The 24,726-nt window shown below is 40.9% G+C and overlaps 1 protein-coding gene across 2 annotated transcripts; it reads right to left on the minus strand.

Annotated features, from left to right (window-relative positions):
* Nucleotides 1-393: 393 nt before the first annotated feature.
* fam124a (family with sequence similarity 124 member A) lies at nt 394-24,511 on the minus strand. Of its 2 annotated transcripts, XM_085249087.1 has the most exons (5): nt 24,233-24,511; nt 23,817-23,851; nt 19,691-19,722; nt 7,508-8,274; nt 394-1,500 (listed from the first exon to the last, which is right to left on the minus strand). In XM_085249087.1, exons 4-5 carry the CDS (start codon nt 8,261-8,263, stop codon nt 694-696), a joined length of 1,563 nt encoding a protein of 520 aa, XP_085105213.1. In that variant the 5' UTR covers nt 8,264-8,274; nt 19,691-19,722; nt 23,817-23,851; nt 24,233-24,511; the 3' UTR covers nt 394-693. The 2 variants fall into 2 exon arrangements, with proteins under 2 accessions (XP_085105213.1, XP_085105212.1); XM_085249086.1 differs by lacking the exon at nt 23,817-23,851.
* Between the last annotated feature and the right edge of the window lie 215 nt (nt 24,512-24,726).

The following is a 24,726-nucleotide window of genomic DNA, read 5'->3' on the forward strand; positions in this document are numbered from 1 at the left end:
AGTCTTATTTTGGACAGTGGCAGGCCCTTGATTTAAGAAAACTTTTTATTTTTATAGAAGAGCACTGGTGACCAACCTACTACCTGCACGGCAGTTTATGTTTAGCTTAAAGAGCTTTTTCTATGCATTTGGCAGCTTAATATTTGAAGATGCACAGTCTTCCAATTTTAAACCCATCAGATGAGGCATCCAGGCCAAAAGGACTTCACACAGGACTGAAATGCTAAATGTCTGGTGAAAGCATTAGTGGCAGAAATCTTCTTTTCACTTATATCATGTCAGTTTTTAATGTTGCCATTTGGTTAGGCCTACACAACAAATCTAATTGGTTATGATCAGTGATGTAGAAAACGTGACACCTACCCTACGTTTAATGGAGTGTTAAGCAACACATTTGAAAGGGGACAAACAATTTGCAATTTTATTAAATGTTTCTGTACACAGATATGCAACTTCTCCATTAAATGCGTGAAAGTAGATATGAAGTAGCATTTACAGAGTTTATATATACACATGCAAAAAAAAATGCAGCATTCACAAATATTTCAGAACAAACTTTGTGCTTTGCTTCAGTTTGCTGTTGTTGTTTTACTATCAAACACCAGGGGGCAGAGTAGAGCTTACATGATTGTCTCAGCACTAAGGTTTGATATTACTGACCAGAGTTAAGTCCTATGAGCCTTTAGCAAAAGATCAGATGTAGAATTCTTGTTCTTCCTCTTCTGTCGTGTCTTTCTCTTCAACTGGCACACTAATTATGCTGCAGCTGTCTGACTCGTTCACTGAAGCTGAGGACAGTGTGTTTGCACTGGTGCTTTGGGAACATGACAACTGCAAGGCAGACCGAGAGCTTTTGATGGAGAAGCTGTTTGGAGTCCGGCCCAGAGTGGCCGATTTGTAGGTGCCCTCTTGGGTGATGGGAGAGAGGTGGGGTCCGATGTCTTCTGGTGGGGCCGATAATGGCCGAGGAGTCTGTGGGAGGCTCGATTTGACGTACGCAGACACAACTGTGAGGTCCACACTGCTACCTGGATTTACCTTGTTTCCCGTGTCTACATCCGTCTCCTCTGCCCCGATCAGAGCGTCCACATTGAGGCGGAAGGGCGGGATGAGCGAAGAACTCCGGTGAAGGGAGTGGCTCCTGTAATTGGGGCTGGGACAAGGACCCGGAGAGGAACAGGCAGAGCGGGAGCTGGCTGAGCCCATGTTGGGTAGAGAGAAGAGGGATCCGGACCGATTGCCCGTCCAATGGGACCTCCAGCTGTCAGGATGTTGTTGGTCTGGCCACTGCTCCTGCTCATCTGGCTCCTCACATGCCAGAGGCATGGAGTAGTGGGAGGTCGGGTGGACTTTGGAACGAGGTGGCATCCGTTGATGGTAACGGCGGTTCCTGTGAGAGGTGGCGCTGCGGGTGAAGGTGGACGGAGCAGAGGCAGATTCAGTGACGGTGCATGATCTGTAGCAGGGATCATGTCTGCGTTTGCAGTATGCACCCTGGACCTGAATAGGAGGGAAAGAAAAGCAGTGAAAATATAGCGATTTGGGGTCAAGGGTCATATCACCACGTGGGATAGGTGGTAGGGCAAAAACAATTGTAGCTTATAAACTGCTTCCTTTAACCTGCCTATTCTGATAGTAGACTGTCTGTATGCTCTATTTGTTCACATGGGATCTGTGGGTTCAAGACCATTAACCTCCCTCTGTACAGGGCTTCCATGCAACAGGACACTCCTCACACAACATACAGGCAGCAAAGTGAAGGAGGAAGAAGTACAAGGGAACCCCGGGGTCTCCAAACACACCCCACACCCCCTGCTCTCACCCTGGCCTCTGAATGCTGATGACTTCTCCAGCTGTTGATGTGAGTCACAGAAGAACCCCCTGTGTACTGTACATATATCCATTCAGGATCTTAAAATCAGAGTGCGCTGTTCAGACAAATCGATGAAATATTACAAATCCAAAAAGGAAATTATGAGAAGCAGGAAACACATGAAGCAACACTCCCCTGTTCTGACATACAGTGACTGCTGTTGCTTTAAACATGTAAGGCAGCTGCAGCAGCAGGTTCTCGTCTATGATTTCCTCCTCTGTATATATTGAAATCCACAGCGCTCTGCTGATAGTTTCTCCATGTTTCTGTTCTCTTGTCAGCTCCGTCATCCGACTTTCCAACAAGACAATACAGACAGAAGCAATAACTTCCCACACAGCAGCCCCCAGACAATCTTCTGAAGCAGCACAGGGACTGAGGGGAATCTGCACATTTCCATATGTTGAACAATAAATATATAAAAAGAAGTTCAAAGTGATTTACAGCTTCCTCACAACAATCTACAGTCTGTTCAAGAAATCACTAAGTCTCTATTTCTAACCTCTATAAATACTCTGTCTGATAATGATAGGTTGAATCCAGTACAGCAAATATTCACTCAGTCACTTTATTATTGGGTACATGGCAGCAACTCAACGCATTCAGGCATGTAGACACTATTAAGGCAACCTGCTGAAGTTTTAATAGGCCATCAGAATGTGGATGATTTGGTGATTTGAGTGATTGAACAGGCAAGTCCAACTATTTTGAAAACTGGTGATTTGAGATTTCCCCCACAAACACATCTAGGGTTTAAACAGATGGTCAGAAAAAAGGAAAATATCCAGTGATATGGATCACGTCTCGTTGATGCAAGAGGTCAGAGGAGAATGACAAGACTGCTTCGTGCTGATAAGCATCTCTGAATGCACATTACATCAAACCTCGAAGCTGCTGATGAGCAGAGGAACCGACTGCATGACACTCCTGTCAGCAAACAACAGGAAACTGAGGCTATAGTTCAGAAAGACTCAACATACTGGACAACAGAAGATAGAAAAATGAGCCTTGATGTCATTTAGATGGTAGTTTCAGACAATATGTTACTGCAGCATAATTATAATGCAAAAATTCTGCTCAGTTCAAAGCATGCAGGCAGCTTTTCTTGAGATAATAAAACAAAAATTACAGTTACATAACACGAGCATCTGTATTTGCATCTCTGAAACTGTAATGTTTGGAAGTAACACACATACTTCACAACAGTGACGTGCTGCTTGCAGGGCTGGTTCCTGTAAACTGGAGAGAACTGTAAATGTTATCCAAGACTAAAAACTACATATTTTATTAGCTGTAACATTCTGGAGTTTTACTGATGCAACTCAGTTTAGTAAAATTACTCTTTGAACTGAGGAAGGGTTTTATTTTGAAAGTCTTTATGAGACAAAGCTGTAATCCAGGGTTTTGAGATTGGTTTATGGCAAAGAGGGTCCTCACAAGACTAAAGGTGCGTATGTGTGTGTGTATAAAAAGTGTAACAAAGCGCCCTGTGTTTTCTTCTCTCCCTGCTCAGTGTCTCAAAGTTGACTCTTTTATAAACCATCTCTCTCCTTTGTCTCCATCCTGCTCTCTGCTCTCAGTCCACTTCATCCTGTTTATCTTTTCCTTACTCTTCTTCTCTTTGTTTTTCTTGGTCTGCTTCTGCTCTCAAGCAGTGGCGTCACCTTTTCCTTGCATGATGCCCATTTATTCGTTCACTAAAGCACCGACTGAGACAAAGGTGGAGGACCAGCTACATTCTCTGTCAGCGTAATCTATCGAGCTTTACTAGGTACCATCAGTGAATGCTGACAGTAAAAGAGTTTAGACTGCACTGTAGCACAAATAGTGACATAGAAACACAATAACCTGCACTCATTTTGTGTTCACTAGGTTCATATTAATCCCAAAGCTTCCACAATTTCCTTTTTCCATCCGGACATTGGATAAAAATGTAACATTAGCTTCATTGTTTGGCCTTTAGTCATTTGTTGTGATTCTCTCATTGCTTAGACATTTGACAGATAGATGTGAGGCTCTAAGAAGTATATATATATATATATTTTTTTTAAGTAGATCTCTCAGCAGTTGTTCATTCTTTGTTTGTGGCTGATGCCAAACGAGTCTCAGTGTGCAGATCAGCTGCACACACTCGTTATTTACTAAAACTATTTTCTGTCCATGCGTGGGTGAAAGTTTCAATCCTCTGTCTACTATTAATACATGACAGCACGAGTTCAGCTTTCTGTGAGGACAAAATGCCAGTGAGGAGCCACAGCAGGACGCTGGGTAATGAGGCTGTTGACATGGTGATTATCAGACCCTAACTCTTGTAAGCTTTAGTTATCTGGGATAAGCCAGGTCAGCCGGATATATGACCTCAGGAAGGCAACACCACGACAACGGGACACTAATCCTCAACAATGCTGTGGAAAGCAACACATTTGGACTGTATTTATGTTTATAAACAAAACTCTTCACATGATGAGCTTTTGCTTATGTGTGGCAGTGTGACTGTGGTTTTCAAAACTGCGTTACTGAGGCGACGCTCTAGATGATCAAATAGGGAACCATTTTATGTTCCTGTTCCTCAGACCATGAAGAAAACAGAATCCGATTATAAGAAAGGACGATTTCTTTTCCAGACTTGCAGCATTCTGGAGGCTAAATTTACTAGAAAGCTGGAGCATTTTTGAAGCTGGCATGGTTATAAAAACTCCAGTTGATCAACAGAAACATTTAATGAGCTGGAGAATTTGTTCCTTTAATAAAAATTCATATTAATTTCATATGAATATGGAAAAGCATCTCCTATGGAGCACTTAGTGCTTTGAAGTGTCCAGTCAATAGTCATCCAAAGCAGGTTTTGTTAATGCATTAAATATTATAAGAATTTGTAATTTAGTAACAAATTGATGCCGAAAATTCTATTTGCTATGCTATGCTACTGTCTCTCAATGAAAGCAACAAACATATGTTGCATCATATGGATAAAAATAAAGAGAGAAATTAATACAGTGCTGTGCAAAGTCTGAAACCAGCCCTCATTTCTTTATATTTTGCTTCTGAGGAGCCATTGTAGCCTTGTACCTGACCATTTTCAGAGGAAGTTTTTTTGGTTGATAACCCACTCAACACTGACCTATGAATCATCTAAGTATAAAAAAGGCACTTAACTCAAGTGATGTACCAGTGTTGTATCCATGCATAACAGACACCTTAACAAAGAAGCAGTTTTAAATAGTATCTTTCGGCCCTTTGTTACCAAGCAGCCCGTCACAAAAACATAATTTGTTCCCATTTCTGTATTTCAACCTATGAAAAACACCAAAGATAAAAAACACAAAAAATTAAAAAAAATTTGAAACAAGTGATTTTGAGTATACTTTCAAAAACATTTTGTTTTGCAGAATCGGGAGGCCAAAACATTATCTACAGCAGATAAACAGTCTCTGAAAGTCCTGAGCTTAACAGGAAAACAGGAAAGAAATCTCATCACTGAAGCCTCATCAGAAATGGTCTCAGTGGAGGTTTGGCTGTCAAGAAGTTAAGGAAGGGAAATGGGGAGTAAAAGCTGAGAACTGGACTGGGAAAAAAATCTGTGGTAACTGGTCTGATGGAGTGAGGAATCTTAATTTTTAAACTTTGGTTCATCCTGTCATCAGTATGTATGGTGGAGGTCAGAAGAGAGGTGAGTATCTACAGCCATCCGTGGCTTCATTTTTCACCATGGCAGTGATCCCAAACACACTGCCAATGCAGCAAATGCAAACCTGGTTAGAAAAACACTGAATGGAATACTCTCGGTCATGGACTGACCTCCATAGAGTTCAGACTTCAACATTTCTGAAGCAGTGCGGGATCATCTTGACAGAGGACGGAACAAAAAGCAGCCAAATTCCAAACAAGAGCTTTGAATGTCCTTCAAGAAGCCCGGAGTAATATTCGCGTACATGTACAAACTGCTGTTGCCTTATATACTGCATTTCCATATTTGTTTACACATTTCAGTAAATTGTTGCACATATTTCCAATTTTCCCAGCAAAGTATAAAGAACTGAGGGGTGGCTTGAGACTTTTACACAGCACTAGATGCATGTGGTGATTTTTATTAGCGAGCCAATGAAAGAAAACAAAAATAGACAGAAATAAGTTTGACAGATTTTCACTATTACTCTAACACGTCAGAGTATTTATTATATACTGAAACGTTACAGCTGCATCTGTAGCTCCAGGTTCCCAGGAGGCTTGTGTTTTCTTGTTGGGAGCTGGGTGTTGCCATTATCCCAGCCTGACAAAATATACATACACTGTGCACAACTTTCTGTGAATAAAAACACTCCCTCTCTGCTTATCTGTACAAAGAGTGTTTTTACAGAATGTAGTTGATGTTTTGGGAGATAATTTATTCCTTTCATATCACTGTGCCTCTGTTTCACTTGCCTACATTTAATATATTTAATGTATTGTAGTCGCTGCAATGTGGAGGTCCATGTGACTTGATTCCAGGTGGCAGCTAAGCATCATGCATATGGCCCATTGTCATGATTTATTAGCTTATTGTTTCTCTCTGTGCCGTTCCAATCCCAGTAATGGACTGAAGCTTAATTGGCTTGAACTTTCAACACTACTTATCTCCGACCGCCTGGGCACATATCCCCCGATAGGTGATACCTTTCCAACAAGGGCCGCTTGATTCATGTCAGTCTTTATGTGGGTGTTTATATTCAAACCCACACAGGCTTTTCCAGCACCTTTCAATATGGAAAGATGGAGGAATTAAATTAAGGACCTACAATAAAATAACTGAATCCTTCTTGTCTGCTGTATGATCTTGTTATTTCTGGATTGAGAATCAGTCTGAACTGCTCTTCTTTTTCTTCCACCTATAAAACTGCCACTTTTGTCTGCTTCTCTTTTACACAATTAAACACAGATTCCAAACACTGCTGCACACCCAAGCCCATTTTCAGTGTGTTTTTCATCTTTCTTTTATTTTTTTACTCTTTTAATAGCATACAGTCGTACACAAAGGAAAGACTTGTGAATCGCTCCTTAGCATCATGTTTCAGGAGTTGAGCAACAACAAATCCTTTTACATGAGACCAGCTGGTTCCAACAACTAATTATAAACTTGCCTCATTTCATCAGATTAAACTGAAATTACTCGTGTAGGTTTTGGTGTATCTGCAGGTATAAAAACATAACACACTCTTTCAAAATAAATCACACCATGCAATTGTGTTGAGTTGTACTTTTCCTATGTTAAAGTTACAGTTCAGTGAGGGCCACTATATTCAAAAGAAGAGTAAGAAGTTCCCATTTGCAGGATTTCACCATGCCTCCATTGTGACACCTCCCCACCGTCCCAGATGCATATTTAGTGGAGACTGACTCAGCAGCTGCAAGACCCCCAGCAAAGACCACAGCAGGCATCATTAAGAGATCGATGTAACATTTATTAATACCCATACAGCACAAAAAGTGAAGGCGGGTAGCAAAGTGGTTTGCAGATGTGCAGCAACTGTGACTATGTAAATAAAGTGGTCCTTAATGAGACAGCCAAATGCGTATTTAAGCTGATGTGGGCAGGAAATTTTAAGGCACATATACATTTAAAAAAACAAAAAAAAAAACAGAATGAAAAACGCTTACCTGCAGTAGGATCTTATTTCCATCGTAGTCCTCCGTTTGCCAGCGCACCTCACTGATTGGGCTGCAAGGGTGTGGCAGCAGGGGCACCAGCACTCCGACGTCCCGGACCCTCACCTCCATTACTGCCGAGTCCAACACCAGGGGACTGTGGCCTCGTGGGAGTCTCTTAAAGGACAGCTGGATCTCCATATCAGGGTTGGAGTACACCACAAAGAAGCAAAAGTCATCCTTCTTTTGTGCAACCCTCCGCTGAAGCAGCAGCTTGTACAGCCGCACCATATCAACATAGTTTTCATGGCGGCAATAGACTGTGAAACGCACGATTTCCTTCCCATAATGGACCTGCCGCACGGCCCAGAGCGGCGTGCCAGGAGACAGAGTGAAAAAGTCCTGACTGCATGGGGTCAACGGTAGCATCCGCCGGCCATTGCTGACTTTTTCAGTATGGTGGTAGTGCCAGGGCGGCCGCTGCAGAGCGCGATGCAGCATCAGTATGTGCTCATCACCGCCGTAGGCCTCCTGGAGGAACAGGATGACCGCCAGGGCTGGCTGGCAGGCTGAAGCTGGGCTTCCATTTTGATGCCGCTTTGCCCGAGGTCGCTGAGAGACGGAGGCTCGCTCTGAGACCCTGAAGAGCTGCAGTTCAGGGTGAACCCACGCCAGCACGGCGTCGGCAGCATGCTGCAGGAACTTGCCCTCGCCGGGGTCAGCAATGAGGTGGATGCTGACAAGGAAGGGATCCTGGAGCTCACCCATGGATAAGTCACCTCCAACAGCACACATGGAAGACAAAGTAGAAGAAACAAGGAGGACAGGAAGAAAATTAGATAAAATGGGTATTTTTGAACTTTATATAGAAATAAGAAGGTTAAAAAAAATATGAATTCTTAAATAAAATGAATCTGTTGCTCCAAACTGTCGAGATCTATCCATCCTTCTGCTAAGCTATTCCTTGGACACTGGGAATATTTTTTCCTGACACATTCACTCTTTTCTTTGTTTACTTCTTTGTTCAAGTTTTCCCATATTTTCTCACTCGCCTTCCCCATTCCCACAGATCTCTAGATCTCAGCTCTCCATTTCACTCGTCCACATCCAACTCCATCTTTCTTACAATTCTGAGGTTTACCTTTTCTCCCCTCTCTCCCTCCCTCCTTTCTACCAGACTCATGTGGAGCAGGGCTTCTCTGTGGAGGCTCATTAGTGCCATTAGGAGTCATTACTGAAGCCCAGAGGAATGTCCCAGACCGCAGCGGGAGCGATGCATTCAGGTGTAGCCTCTCCCTGAACCCCCGACATGGAAAAGCTCGGCACCGTGATGCAGGTGCTGCAAATCCACTTTTCCTATGCTGCCGACACATTTACGTCAATCAGTCTTTTCTTTCTTGTGTGTTACATGTAGAAACTCACACGGCTGCCTGTTATCTCCATGTACACTCACTCTTTGTTTTGCTACAGTCTTTAATCCGAGTTCTCATGGGACTTGTCCCATTTTGTTTGTGCTTTGGGAAAGGACACACAGGCTACTTTCCCTGGCACAACATACTGTTTCACCATTGCCAAAATCCCTCCGTGAAACCGAGAGGCCAAACAGGGATGGGTTTTGTCTCTCGAGTCCCACCGGCCTTTGTAAAAGGACAGTTCAACTTGACCAAAGAAGTGACATTTTCAAAATGTCACTCTGTGGTTCCAATGGAACAGACCTAAATAATAGGTGTAGAGGTGCTATGAATGTAGCTGTTAAATATTAAAAGGTTCAGTAAAAGCAAGATGTGGTGGGAAGTATACATTTTGGTACAGTTAATTTATTTTATAACGACCCGAGGCTCGTGTCGGTGATGTTCCACCACAAAACTAATGTTGGTCCAGGCTGTGATTAGTTTTGTGGCATGTAAACACCGAGGATCTATAAGCAGATGTGAAGGCAAATTTAGTTTTAATAAAATGCAATGAAGCCTCAACTGTGACACAGAGCAGCCCTAAATGGCAGTTTGTCTACAGCGGTAATGACATCCGGATCAAGAATGTTCCACAGCAGGTTTAAGCGGGATGTCGGCGCACTGACATCCTGTAACACACATCTACGCGCCTACACAAAGAGAGACGGAACTGCTGTCATTAACGTCACCCTGATCCCTTACAATCACTGTTAACATGTAGCTGGCATTAAAACGCCAAACAAGTGGATGATAGGGCTCTTTAAGGGTATTTACTGCACAGCACATTGTGCCGACACACAGACAGCTCGACGTCTTCACACTCCTGCTGCACACAGCTCTCCTGGGATCAGTTTTCATGAGTCAGAGACCTTTGCCCCAACCATCTTATTTCTGCCTCATTAGAAAACAAACAAAAACAGCAAAAGAACCTAAAAAAAAAAAATCATCATCATAACCATTCCTTTCTTATTTAAAAAAATAAAATAAATAAAAATCTCAGTTTCTTGCTTTTACATTTGTCTTTTTTTTTCCTCCATTCCCCACCCCCACACTCTTTCTTCTGCCATTTTTACACATGACAACTTTTGGGGGAATCAAGTTGGGATATTTTCCACAGTTTCCCTTTCTTTTGTAGCACGCAGCAGGAAGCAGCACGCCCCGGCCGTGTGCTCACTAATGGAAATACTGCATGTGGTTTAGGTAAGGAAGCTGGACGGAGCATGCAGGAGGCAACGTACACCGACATCCAAGCAGAGAATGGAATATTAGTCTCTCTCTGTGTTGTGTTCCTTGCACCAGTGCATAAAGCTACTAGCTACATGCTTGCAAAAATCCACTGAAAGGTCAAGATGTCTACATACTGACTTGTTCAAGGGAGACAGATTAGATCAATTAGAAAATTACTGAATAAGAAGCCGTTTATGGGTTTTTAGTCCACTGTTTAAGTTCAAAAATCAAAATGTGTTAGATTCACAGATGTCCCTGCGTTAAAAGCAGCGGAAAGATAATCTGGCAAGCTCATAGACGAGCTGTATGAGCTGCAGTGTTTTGGCCCATCTTTCTAAAATATACAATTCCAATACCTTGTACAAAGTGATACTTTTCTTGGCAATAAGGGTTAATGTGGAGCTGGAAAACAAGAGAATAAATCAGAGATTAAGTCTCCCCAATCCTGTGAAGGGAACGTAAGGCGTTTGTGAGTAAAGCTCTGGAGAAGTGTGTCTCTAAGCTCTTAATCCACTTGAGTCTTCAGGCTAACTGACTCGATTGACTACATACAACTCATGCATGTGCATATCCATCCTCAGCACACACACAGGATAAAGTGGTGTGAAAACGTGTTTTCCTCCCTTCTTGATTTCCATGTGTTGTGCATATTTGTCAGACTTACATGTTTTAGATTATCAAACTGTTTTTTATGTTAGACAAAGATAACGCAATTAAATGCAAAATGCAGTTTTTAAATGATGGTTTCATTGATCAAGAGAGAAACGTTTCCCAAACCTAGTGGGTCCTGTGTGAAAAAGTAATTGCCCCTCTTGTTAAATCGTGAATTAACTGTGCTTAACCTTTTTTTTTTTTTTAAGCAGAGTTCACTTTCATTAAACACACTTAGGCCTATTTATTGGCAGAGGTGTTGAATCAAGAAATCATTAAACAGAACTTGTTTGACAAAGTACAGAAAGGCTAAAAGATGTTAAAAAAATTAAAAAAAAGGAACACATCATGGCATGATCCATGGGAGAGTTCAAGGAGAAAACTGCTGTTGACCAGTGGTTTCCCCTTGAATACTCATTATCAGTTTTTCCAAAAAACATCTTGATGATCCCCAAGACTTTTGGGAAAATATTCTGTGGAGTGACAAGTTTAACTTTTTGGAAGGTCTGTGTCCCATTACATCTGGTATAAAAGTAACACAGCATTTCACAAAAGGAACATCATACCAACGGTAAAGTATGGAGGTGGTAGTGTGATGGTCAGGGGCTGTTTTGTGCCTTGGGACCTGGAAGACTTGCTGTGGTAAATGGAACCATGAGTTCTGCTTTCTACCAAAACATCCAAAAGGAGAATATCCGGCCATCTGTTCTTATTCGTGTGAAGCGCACTTGGGTTCTGCAGCAGGACAATGATCCAAAACACATCAGCAGGTCCACCAAGAAAAACAAATAGAAGACTTTTGAGTGGCCTAGTCAAAGCCCTGACCTGAATCAGATTGAGATGCTGTGGCATGACCTTAAAAAGGTGGTTCAAAAGCCCTCCAATGTGGCTGAATTACAACAATTCTGCAAAGATGAGAGGGCCAAAATTCCTCTGTGGCGCTGTAAAACTGCTTAGGGCGACTCTAACCAGTTATTAGGTTTAGGGAGAAATCACTTTTTCACACAGGGTAGGTTTGGATTTTTCCCCCAATTAATATCAAACAAATTCACTTAGAAAATGCATTTTTTTTTTGTTTACTTGTGTTATATTTGTCTAATATTTAAATTTGTTTGATGATCTGAAACATTTAAGTGTGACACATAAAAAAAAAATGGAAATCAGGAAGGGGGCAGACACTTTTGTACTCCACTGTAAAAGTGCCCATTTATAAAAAGGGACGGTCTTGTCCAGTTCTCAGAGACTTTAACCTTGTCTCTGTGGATACGTGTTAACCAGGAACACATGCTCGCTGCCGTACCCGCAGATGATGACGTGAGATAAAACAACACGCCTTCCAGCGAGCCCCCTCCACATATGAGAGTGATTAGCAGTGAAAACTCAACCTCTCCTCGATGTGTGTATGTGTGTATGTGCGCAGAAGAACTCCAGTCGCAGCTTTAGCTAGCCAGGCCTTCAGTGTAAAAACAAAACAACTGAACTTGGAAATTCAAGATGTGGGCCCCTTTTGTCGTCTGCTGAGAAAGAAAAAAAGAAGGGGGGGGGGGGGGGGGGGGAGTTCCAAATCTCATACATCACTTTGAAATGACAGAAAAAAATAAGTCAAAGATTTATATTAGTGCGAAGACTACATTTATTATGTTTTGGCACCAGTCACTCAAGGTGTTGCTCGCACACAGAAGCTGTTCTCTCATTTAGATTCAAATATCCTTTCTCTCAAGTCTCAAATGTGTGCCGTTTTCCATTTTCTGATAACTATAGAGTACACATACAGTCACAGTGGGGGATGCTGATTTTAAACGAGGAGGTCTGTGTTTGTAAACAGAATCAAAAAGCTCTCTTTGCAACAATTTTTCAGCTCTCCATCTGTGTGACGTCAAAGAGGGTGAATATCGAGTAGCCAATCAGAAGAAAGTTCACTTAAAGGAAGGAGCTAAGAAAAGCAAAACAAAACAGTCAATTACTTGACTGGATATAATAAAGCAATTTTGTGCTCATTACTCAGTACTGCATTTTCACATCATCAATCATTACCTGTCACTTCCCAACAACAATTTGGACATTTTTAATTATAGTAAAACATCAATAAGCCAGGTACTAACTCAGGAAGTTGTTAAACCTACTTGAAACCTAATAATTATTATTAATAACTGTATTTTATTTTTTTATTTAACAAGTAGTAATTTACTTTTTTCGGCCTTGCCCACTCCACTCAGCTGCCTTTCCATCTCATTCTGTCTGCAGTTTGCTGAGTCGAGGTTTATCTGATCATGTCTGAACCAAGCTGAACATAAATGTGAACCCCTTTAACTTAAACTTTAACAGTTGTTTCATATGACTCTGACAAAAAACAAAACAAAAAATAAATACCCCCACCCTTAAATTACCTAAGCAGTTCTCATACAAAGACTAAGGTAAAGTGATATATTGCTGTCTTCTGAGATAAGAGCTCAGGCTTCTGTTTGGATCCCTGCTTGTCAGCTGCATCTCACACTGTGAGCGACATACATGGGAGAAAAAGAAAAACGCCAAGTCTGCATTTCTTCATGTAATTAAATAAATTAAAGCTGCATGAGTTGACGCAGTGAGAAAGAAAACAAGCTTGTTTACTTTGTTGTCTAGAAGATACAAAAGGACCTGCTATAGAGCAACATAAACAAAGAGCCTTAAAAAAAAAAAAAAAAAAAAAAAAAAAAAAGGGAATTGCTGACTTCCTTTCCCAGAGCGGAATATACAAAGGGCTCAGTATGTGAACGCCGCCAGCCCTCAAGTTTCACAGAAGATAAAAGCAGTCAGACCAAAATGTAGAGATACTATTCCTGGCTTTAAAGTGCTGTTAGATTCAAACTTAAGAAGAAAGATAGATTGATTAGATAGTGAAGACTACACAGCCAGGATCATGGACGTCATGTGACCTTCATTGTCTGAACACACGTGGAACGAGGCAGAACGGCTGAGGCAAGGGACAAACGGCAACTTGAAAAAGTTGCATTTCCTGCACAAATACCGGGTGAATGCTGTATAGCAGAAATCATGTGCTGAAAACAGTTGAAGAAACAGAACTGTCTGCTGAGAAAGAGGTGACGGAGCTGAACTGTCTGCTGAGAAAGAGGTGACGGAGCTGAACTGTCTGCTGAGAAAGAGGTGACGGAGCTGAACTGTCTGCTGAGAAAGAGGTGAAGGAGCTGAACTGTCTGCTGAGAAAGAGGTGAAGGAGCTGAACTCTCTGCTGAGAAAGAGGTGACGGAGCTGAACTGTCTGCTGAGAAAGAGGTGAAGGAGCTGAACTGTCTGCTGAGAAAGAGGTGACGGAGCTGAACTGTCTGCTGAAGATGGATTTTTTTTGAAAGAGTACACTGAAGAGTGTCAAGAAAGCAGAGGGAGAACGAGCCAGGAGGATTCAAACCTGCGCCACCGCTCTCAGGGCCCCTGCTCATCTCAGTGAGCCAAAGCAACACTCATCCCAGGGATAGATGTGACGAGAGAAAAAAACGGCGTCAGTTCCAGAGTTTGAAATCTTAGAGGAGGACAGATTTCCTATTCTGAAACAAACGTAATTCATGGGAAAACAGTAAATGGTATCAAAAAAATTCTTTCACCGTGAGCGTCAGGAGTGTTTGAAGATATATTGCCACAAGGCTCATGTCTTTGGAGTCCACAGTTTAGGACAGGGGTGTCAAACTCAAATACACAGTGGGCCAAAATTCAAAACTGGAACAAAGTTGCGGGCTAACGTTAATATTTATTGAAATATATTTATTCCTCCAGATAAAAGAATGAATCTTTTCTTATGGACTCAAACACGTTTTGCTGAAAAACTTAATATGGAACAAGCTAAGCTTAATACTAAACAATATATATATATTAGCTGTATAATACCAGTAGCCCAGCTCTAATAGTAATTAGGTGTGGCTTCGCGGCCCAAATGTAATTAGGCTGCGGGCCAAATTTGGCCCGCGGGCCAGAGTTTGACACCTATGGTTTAGGAGATATGATGAGTTGAAATGTTAAAGAGCTTAATATTTTAGAAAGTATATAAGTTGCGAGCAACTTTTCAGTAACTTTTGTTTGCTCTAGAGCAAGCCATATACTAATCTGAAGGTCGGTGGTTTGATCCCTGACTGCTCCAGTCTGCATGCCAAAGTATCCTTGGGCAAAATACTGAACCCTGAGTTGTTCCTGATTCGTTCATCCAAGTGTGAATTTATATGAACGAATGGGCAAATGAAGCGCGTTATATAAAGCACTTCAAATCCTCAAGTACAACAGAAAAACACTACATAAGAGCCGGTCCATTAACCATTTATACACAACAAGATTCTAATAAAAACACTGAAAAACACTCTTCGGTGCTGGTGAACATGCATTTCTAAATCTTAGTTATGTAGATCGAGCAGCATGTTAAAAGCTCAATATAGTCAGTGCAATTTTAATTCCTCACAGGTTTGAATTTCTGGACCGAGTTCAACATGGATCCATTGAAAAACATCTCAAATCTCCCAGTTCTTCCAGGATCTGGGAATAAGTTCAAAAGATGAGAAACTGCTTTTTCCTGGTTTCACTAGCCCCAAATTATAGCAAGATGACAATTTTTTTTTTTTTTTTTTAAACGTAATTTGATCTTAGATCAGAGGCAACATAATGAAGCTAACTATGAATACACTGGTATTTGCTCTCACATTGACTTAACAGACGGCTAGTACCCAGTAATAACTGTCCTACTTCACTGTGCACTCAGTCAGCACGTACATACTCACCCATTCATTATCACAAGGGCCCACAACAAGGCCGACAGACTGAACTGCTTCAATTAAGCCATTAACAAAAAAGCCGACTGCAGCACATTTAGCGCTGTTCTGGCCTCGTGGTTCAACTCTCATTCTGGAGGATGCACATTTGGTAACACTTAATCCAAGCTGCCTCAAAACAGGGCATGGATTTCATACATTCAGCTGGAGAGAAGGCACCCCAACCTTGTGTGTGTGCGTTACAAGCTGGTCTGTTACGGGTGGTCCTTGGGCCATCAGGTACTATTCAAACTGACTGTGTTGAAAGTGTTTTGGCTGACATCACCACGAGTGGTTTGCCGTTAAAATGGATACTCGCCGCTGTCCCTTTGAAAGAGCAGTGTGTTTGAGCGTGAACACAAGACGGCGCAGATAAAAGGCAAAGAAGCAATAGACACCACACTCTGTTACACATGAATTTGTAACATGAATTTGTAAAATTTGAGTTAAAAAAAAAAAGAAAAGAAACCCATATAAAATCACATACTTCAGTAATTATAGTTGAGCGAAACAAGACCAGCATGCAAGTGCCAAAAACTGCAGTTCCTTAAATGAACACACTCCAGAAGTGAGTCAGTCCCCATGTTTGCAGCCTGATGCATACAACCGTTAAGGTCTCCCTTTCATTTTATGAAGGCTTACAGTTAAGCATGATTATTGGCATGGTCGTGGCTGGGTGGGAGAAGTGGAAAGGTTCCAGACTGTCTGAGATGATATTAAATGGTAAACTTAATTTTTTAAATTCTAACTAGGCTGAAGAGAATATAAACAGACTTACAGGCTTCATACGGCTTTACTTTATAAAATAATCAATTCTTGGATTACTTTTAACTAAAGATAAAAGTTTTTAAAGCTAAAATTTTAATCTCTTGCCAGGGATCTCAGGGATCCAGACAAATGAAGAATGAAGAAACGTTACACTACAGTGATGAAAACCAAAACCACATTTTAAGAAGCAGCTGCTTGTGGCAGCAGTGGTGCTTCTGCCGTTACTTCTTTTCTCCAAATTCTTTGAAGAGTTGCCTCAGCTGGCCTTTTCCTTTTAGCTCTGAATGTATCACCGTTTCTAAAATCTGCACCAGATTATTTTTATGTAACGCACATTTCTTTTGCTTCAACCAACAGACTCATTCTCATTCACAACTGGTAACTTATTTATTCAAATTTAAATATTTTTAAAAGCTTTCATTTCGAGGCCATGCCAGGTGAAGTTGTAAGTTGCTGCTACGTGAAATCTTACTGTGAAAAAAATAAAAATAAAAAATACTGGAGGGGAAAGGATCAGTTGACAAAGAGCGAGCGAGTGAATTCGACAAAGTCGAAAGCTGATGGCAGCTCGCGGCTCTTGCTGTCGAGGTATTGATGTTGGAGGTTTAGCGTGACATCAAGGACTTAATCACCATGGACTTTATGACTAGTGTGAGCTGAGGTCAAAGGTTAGGGGTTAGGACCACCTTAGGAGAAAGTAAATGCACTTCTGTGGAGGCAAAAGACAAGAGGAGACTAAACCAGCATGCACCTCTGTGAAACGAATACATCAGTAGACACTCTGAGACAGGATGTTCCTGATTTTAGAAATTGTGCAAATGTAAGAAAACAGTTCTACACATTTGTTTAATTTGCACATTGATCAGAAAAGACTTACTGGAGGCCCGGGTAATGCCATCCAGAGCAAGTATCTGGTTAGACACCATGTTTCTAAGATTTTTAGTACAATAAGCTCAGTTTTATCTGAGTTTACAAGCAGGAAATTAGAGGTCTTTATGTTTTTAAGGCATTCCTTCAGTTTAATTAATTGATTGGTGTCATCTGGCTTCATGGATATCGATATATATAAAGCAACTTATCAGCTTTTATTGCAGTTTCCTCACTTCTTACAGTGTTACAGGGATGCTGTATGCAAAATTTTAAGAGCCATGCTAAAGATGAATCTGGACAGATGCAAAACAGGTCGTTTTTAGAACTTATACGATGTCTTATTATACAAAGTAAAAGAACAGTTTTCAGCCAATCAGAAACTATATCTTCTTAGACAAATGGTGCAAATTGTTTTACTTTAAAAAAAGGTCCTCTGGATGGATTTCAGTGTGTAAATGTATGCTTGGTGTTTGCGCTCAGTAGTAGTTCCTGTCCAGCAGTGGACTTGTGAATGTGGTCACACTCTGTCCTGCAGTATGTATTTAAAGTTCTTGTGTTTTCGGACAGTGTCCCAGTGCACATTTTGTTCCAGCTCTGACCTCCAGTGATGACAATGGTGGGCAGAGGCTCATCTGACACAGCGATGACACAGGAAACAACAGGGGAAAACCAAACCAGACTCTCTCCTGGATCACTGTGTGTGTTTCACTGCTTCCTGGCTTACGGGTGCGGTTCAAGTGGGATAACGCAGCTTCCTGCAGACCAGATTAATGGGCTAATATTGGATATAATCCTCCCATTGTAAAAAAGCCTGGAGACCTGGCAACCAGACTGAGAGCAGGCCACGGCCTCTGCAAACACAGACCTTCACAATCACGTACACTTTCAAAGAAAACTATGGACACACCCACAGTGTGTAAAAAATGCCCAAGACAGGAAAATGGCCTAATGATGCGAGACAATTCTGTCCAAATTTTGATTATTTATTATCCAGATTACTTTTTTTTTTTCCCCATTTATTGTTATTTGTGAGACTTGGGAAAGCAGTAACATTGTTAACCCACAATGTGTAAGTTATTATCCAGATTACTTGCTGATGTTTCTCTCATGTCATGTGCACGTTGCTTCAGATTTGTCTACCATACTGGATATGATACAACCACCGGCTGCTAATGAAAAATGCATAGTCCTCCTATTGGTTGACAAGTGATTCCTACAGGTTACTGACCAATGCTTAGTGAAATCAATCAAAAAGAAGGTGCTGTACCAGAAACCTCTTTAATGTTGCTTTGGTCACTATTGGATTGCTGTGGTTGCCGATAGTGTACAACAACACTTGCCAGCTGCTAGTCAAACTGTAGTGAATATTAAGAAACTGCAACTGAGACAATCTGCTAGCATTAAAAGTAATTACACTGAAGTTTTTGCCAGCTGCTCAGGGAATACACATTTTTCCTTAGTCAACACTATTGTTACACATCCAAAATTGTGGAAAATTGACTGTCACATGGTTAGTGACCATGTGATTCATGTGCCTTTAGTTTACTACACAGGCAAAAGCGTGTTCACACAACCAACTATGCAAGTACAGGCAAATAAATGTATGCTTAAACTTGTGACTGGGGCAGCGAATGGTTGTCTTTGTCTGTGTGTTAGCCCTGCGACAGACGGGCGACCTGTCCAGCGTGTACCCCGCCTCTCGCCCTAAGACAGCTGGGATAGGCTCCAGCGCCCCCCGCGACCCTAAAAAGGATAAGTGGAAGCGAATGGATGAATGAAACTTGTGACTGGATTTCTAAGCCTTATAACATAAGCCGATGTCATAATTAATAAAAAATATGGCCAAACCTACCAAAACAAGATCCAAATATTGATGTAAAAAATACACGTATAACACATTTCTACACTTGAATAAATTTATTAGCTGACTGAAAGGTTTGGTTAGAAATGCTTCTTGTCATGGGTGAACAGTTGCTGTGTATCTTAATCGAAAATTGTTGCATAGTTTATCTCATGGGACTGTTGCTGTGTAGATTATAATGATGATGCATCTGTTTACTTACCTCCCTTTTTAGGAGGACATTAAAAGTAAGCTTTTTATGTTTTCCCTCCACTTTGGCTTCTTTACCTCACCAATACAAATGTTTCATTTATCCCTGCGACTGCTAACCATTACTAACGTGTAAAATGTAATGTGTAGCATACAAACCGAGGTGGACAGAGGAAAGAAAAATGTAATAAACAATGTTGTTGTTGCTATACAAATACTCTTCCCTAAAATCTGCTGTGGATCTTACAGGCCACTAAACACAAAGACACAAACACAATCCTGGCCTGTGAGTGGATTTATTTAGTCAGTGTGTATTAGGGAGATAAAGACCTGAGCCTGAGCTGTGTGTGTGTGTGTTAGCAATACTTCATGTCACTGTTAATTTTACTTACTGCTTGTTGAGGACAAGGGACTGTAATCAGACCTGCAGAGGACAAAAGAAAACAGATTTTTTTAAAAGGCAGAGGAAATGTCGACAGAGAGGACAAGACAGAGAGAGGAGACAGAAGTTTATATTACAATATGAATTGCAATCTACATGATTTACAGGATGACACACTCCTATTTCAGATGAAGTGCTGACATCTGGCTAAACAGTAGGAGAGGTCCAGCTGGAAGGTCAGCAAAAATGCACACAGAGATTTCAGAGTGGTTTCTAACGGAAGGGATAAAAACGCAGGCATTTGCTCAAGTACTACTTCCACTACTGAGATACAGTACAGCTCCTAGCCTCTTGTATTTTACTTGAGTTCTAACTACTGCATTTTCCTAGTTAATTAACACATTAAATAAAACTTCCTGTTTTTTAGGAGCTAACAATCCCACTCAACCAGTAAAAACATCAAAAATGCTCCTTACACACTCACACATTAACAACAATAATAATAATAATAATAATAACTATTCTTATCCACATGATTGACATGATGCTGGAAATAAAAGGACGTGTGTGTGCCGGATTTTAATGTGTCATGAATTACTACAACCATATTGTTTCTCTTAATTATAGAATCAGTTCAGCAACAACTTCGTTGTTCCTTCCAAAAATTGGATAAAAAGATTGGTAACACATTCTACCATTAAAGTTACAAGTCATACAACTCAAACTAATGACTGTACAAGCGGAAAATATGCTCACTGAATCAGACATATTGGGAATTTATGACATTTAAAACATAGAAACTACTGAAAGTGTGAAGCCATCACTGGTATTAGCACGTAGATAAAAATAATGTTAATCACACAGTTGATTTAACTAACTTAAAAAACATACTGGTTTGGTTTCCTAGCCAAACCAAGTATGAATAACTACAAGAACTGGCATATAAAGTATGTGGCTCCAAAGCTGGTGGAAATAATGTGTAAATATGGCCAAGTTGAGATAATTTGGTTTTTCCCCTTCAATCTGCTGACAGCGTGTGCACTAGAAATACCTAGCTAGAGCCAGGAAGTGATTAGCCTAACTTAGCACAAAGACTTGAAAGAGGCTAAATTCTCCTGGCTAAATTCAAGGGAAAACTACCCACCCCTCAAAGCTCATTATTTCACTCCTGTATCTTGTTTAATATGTACACATGAGTATAACAGTTACATTTTTATGGCTGTACTTTGGCTTTCTTATAATGCTGGATTCTTTGTATATTGGTTCAAATGACAACCAGTCTCCCTGGAGAGAGGCCAAAACATTTCCAGTCCTTCTGATTTCTGTGCTATGTGAGGCTAGCCATGCCCAGGCTCCAGTGTTTTTGGTTGCACCAGTCTTTATGTAGAGTTCATTACAAGAAAGGGGGGGGGGGGGGGGGGGGGTATATTTATGGTTGGGAAAATGTAATTGATGAAGTAAAGGGTCTTCACTTTTTGAAGATTTATCTGCTCTTAAGCTTCAAAGAAAAGATAGAGAATTACATTTCAGCTAATCTGATCTCCAGACAGAGTAAAATTATGACATTTTATGAAATTACATCCAAGACGTGTTTGCCCACATACAACAAGGCTGACTGAGGAGCTAACTCAAATCCTGCAATTAATAATTTGGTGAAAAGGTTGCATAACTCCAGGTTCACATATATGCATTGCAACTTGACGATATTAGTCCCACAGGAGTCCTCTGACAGCCAGAGAACACTGTTCCTCCGCACACTCTGTGAGTCCATCTCTAAACTAATAAAAGTCTCTGGAACTGCAGGAAGCAGAAGAGCAAGTCTATTTCCTGCAGCAGGAGGTTATCAATCTAACTAATGGGCATTAGCGGTGTAGAGAAAGGAATGGGTAAGAGTGAGGGAAGCAGCAGGTGTGAGGACACAAAGGTAAGAAAAGATGATGGGCTTGCAGAGGCAATATAAATATTGGGAAGAACAGAAATAAGCAGAAAATTGCAGCAAAAGGGGACAAAGTGAAAGTCATACTCTCATCTCTGAGTGCACAAAGAAAAATGACAAGGAGTGGGAAAAAAAGTAGGTTTATGACTCTTTGAAATAGAGTTGGAGGTAGTAGTGTGCGCAGTTGCACACTAGTCTGTTTATTTTGATGGCTCCTTTGGGTGTGAGCATTTGGCAGGGCTACCCCTGCAGTGCCGGCTAGCATCCCGCCTGTGGTTCCCAGTCTGGCCGCACTGCCTCGCTTCATCTCCACCCAAAGACAATAAACACAAAGTGAAGCGCAGACAGGCAGCAACCCAGTCATACGCATAAAGTATGAGCGCAGGGTGACCCAGTGGGCTTGAAACTGAGTATATATACGTATATTTAAAAAAACAAAACAAAAAAAAACTTCTTTGACCCATGGAAAGCTAAAACAGATTCAGATGCAGAGCGATGAAGAGGGACTTAGGATGGCAAGAAAGGGATGAAGATGAAGGCATAAGCTAACCGAAAACGTTCGACTGTTCCAAGCGGTGACTCATGTGAGCATTTTACGGCCTATCACCTCTAAAGTCAGGCTCTGGTTATATTCAGGAAGGATCTTTATCACGGCTTAAAAGAAACCAGACATGACTGATGGTAGATGGAAAGTCTGTATTCAATAACAACATAACATTATCATCCTACTTCCCCCAGAGCAGGGGTCTATTTACACAACCGTGACGCATATATTCATGTAGGTTTGTTGGTGTTCAGGAATAAAAATTATAAGTATTCTGTTTTTCTCGTTTGACAGAACAGCAGTTATATAAGAACACGGCAGAGACAAAGTCATACACAGGACCGACTCATCTATTCATAACTCACTAATAGGGGGTTAAGATGGACTTTATGACCAACAAAATATTGTTTATTTTATTCATTTATTCAAATGCACTGGTGGAGTGAAAGCGTTCTAAATTTAGTGGATTGAAGAAGAAGAGGTGGGGGATGTGAGCAGGTGGAGGTGGACGGGCCTGGAGTTTGTCATTTAACAAGGATACTTTTCACATACAAGTACTTTTAATGTAACTGATATTTGTCTGTATTTTGTTTTTAACCATTAACAACACAAACATTGATTATAGGCTAAATTCTGAGACGCTACAAGGCTGCGAGTGGTGGCAACAATTAGGTTGGACTGCTTGATATGGTGGCCTCGTATTTTCTTAACCGTGTGCAATTACACAATCAAATGTAAAACCGTGCTTGCACTACTAGATAAACTATTTTATGTAAGCCGTGACTGAAATGAAATCCTGTAATAAGAATATATAGAGTAAATAACAATTAACCTAATTGCATACCGGGCTTTTAATCTTTCTTCCACCATACATCTCCGTGAGGGATCACAAGGATCTATATAGGCAAGGTTAATACAATGTAAAGGCATAAAGAAACCTTGATGTGTAATCTGGGAGTTCAGAGATGTGCAGTTTGCCTGTGACTAATCTGTAAGGACACCACAAGCCCTTTAGCATAGGACATCATGTGACATGGTCATGTGTACATGAATGCCTCAATCGTTCTTCTGGTTTGTCCCGCACATGGTCAGTTTGACTTCAGGGTTTTCAGACACAACAGTTTTCTGACATATGGGACACGGTTTATTCAAACACAACGAGTTATATTTACCTAGACTTAACCAAGCTGCTTTGAAATGTGAAAATAAAGAAAGAAAAGTTGACGACACTTTAACTTCATCTACAAAACAAGCCACAGCTGGACTCTAACCTCAGTCTCCATGGTGAAAGTCCTGTGTTTGGTCCATTTAACCAGCCTTTATCCTGCTGCCTCTGTAGACTTATCATAAAATAAAATAAAAATCTCACTTCATCTTCTATCAGAAAGCCTTTCTGAAAAACCCTGAAGGCAAACTTCTCACACAAACTCACTACCAATTCTACTCTTTACTTAAAACAACAACAACAACAAAAAACAAACTAATATCCCAAACACATTAAAGACATATACGATCATCACGTTTATCGTGTTAAAGCTTCAAAAAAATGAAAGTGAACCTGTCTTTTAATTTTGCGAGACATACAGAGACACAAACACGCACGGAAAACAACTAGTAAATCCTTCACAACAACACAACATCAAATCAGTGACATACCGCAGGAGACAACGAGGCACATCTTTGTTTAATGGCTGCAAAGGAGTAAACAGCGTTAACTTAACACGCTTTCCTGCCAAACAACTTTGAGTTAGATCTTTTTTTAATATTCCGCTAAAAATATTAGCATCCCAAAACAGCTTGTCCCGAGCTTAGTCTGCCTCAGTAGCAAGTGTAATATATAACATTTAAAAAATAAAATAAATAAGCATGTGAATTTAACTGAGGATCGTCGAGACCAATAAGCCAAATCTCATTTAAAATAAAATAAAATAAAAATGTTGTGTGCTTTCTCGCTTCTTCTTAAATGAAAATGAGAATGCACGTTGGCTGTGGTTAATTTAGAATATTTCCTAATTCCAAAATCCCAAACATTTAGTGAGATATTCTGCATCTGTTGTTTCTCCTTCACTCACCCTCCAGTCTCGGCTCCTGAATCCACGCAGTCATCTTCTGTTAGGACTTTCTCCATCTCAGAGGCTCGGACGCGTAGCATTTAGCTGCATTATTTCAGTGAAAGCCACAAACTGAGCGTTCAAACGCCTGGAGAGACCACACTGAATCAGACGAACAGAAAACGCTCTAAATCCCCGCCGGTGCCTGGGTCCGCACACGAGCAGAGGGGTTTAAACTTGTTGGATCAACAAGCTGACTTTTCTGCGTCAGCGGCGGGCTGACGGGATGCCTTCAGTTGCTGTGGGAAATCTGACGACTACAAGCGAACGAGGCAAACGTTTGGATTGGAGTTTGGATTTTGTTCTCACATGTTTCAGTTTCCTGCTGCCAACATTATACCGGTATTACCGTGAACGGTATGATATGGCCCAGCCCTAATTCATAGTGTCTTCTAGACTAGTGGATCAGTTGAAGGGTCAGATGCATCTCTCAGCTCCAGTTTCAGAGCTGTGCT

The sequence above is a fragment of the Mchenga conophoros genome, linkage group LG16, assembly GCF_057382185.1.
Source record: "Mchenga conophoros isolate Kocher_MC1m ecotype Shallow Benthic linkage group LG16, M_conophoros_male_GT1.1, whole genome shotgun sequence".
NCBI lineage: Eukaryota > Metazoa > Chordata > Actinopteri > Cichliformes > Cichlidae > Mchenga > Mchenga conophoros.

Bases quoted from the DNA above. Each gene is read 5' to 3' on its own strand.
- fam124a (XM_085249086.1), bottom strand. From the start codon at position 24,312: ATGCTACGCGTCCGAGCCTCTGAGATGGAGAAAGTCCTAACAGAAGAT. The intron at 19,723-24,232 runs GTGAGTGAAGGA...TGTCCTCTGCAG, and splicing joins TCAGGAGCCGAGACTGGAGG to GTCTGATTACAGTCCCTTGT. The intron at 8,275-19,690 runs GTAAGTAAAATT...GTGCTGTTGGAG, and splicing joins TCCCTTGTCCTCAACAAGCA to GTGACTTATCCATGGGTGAG.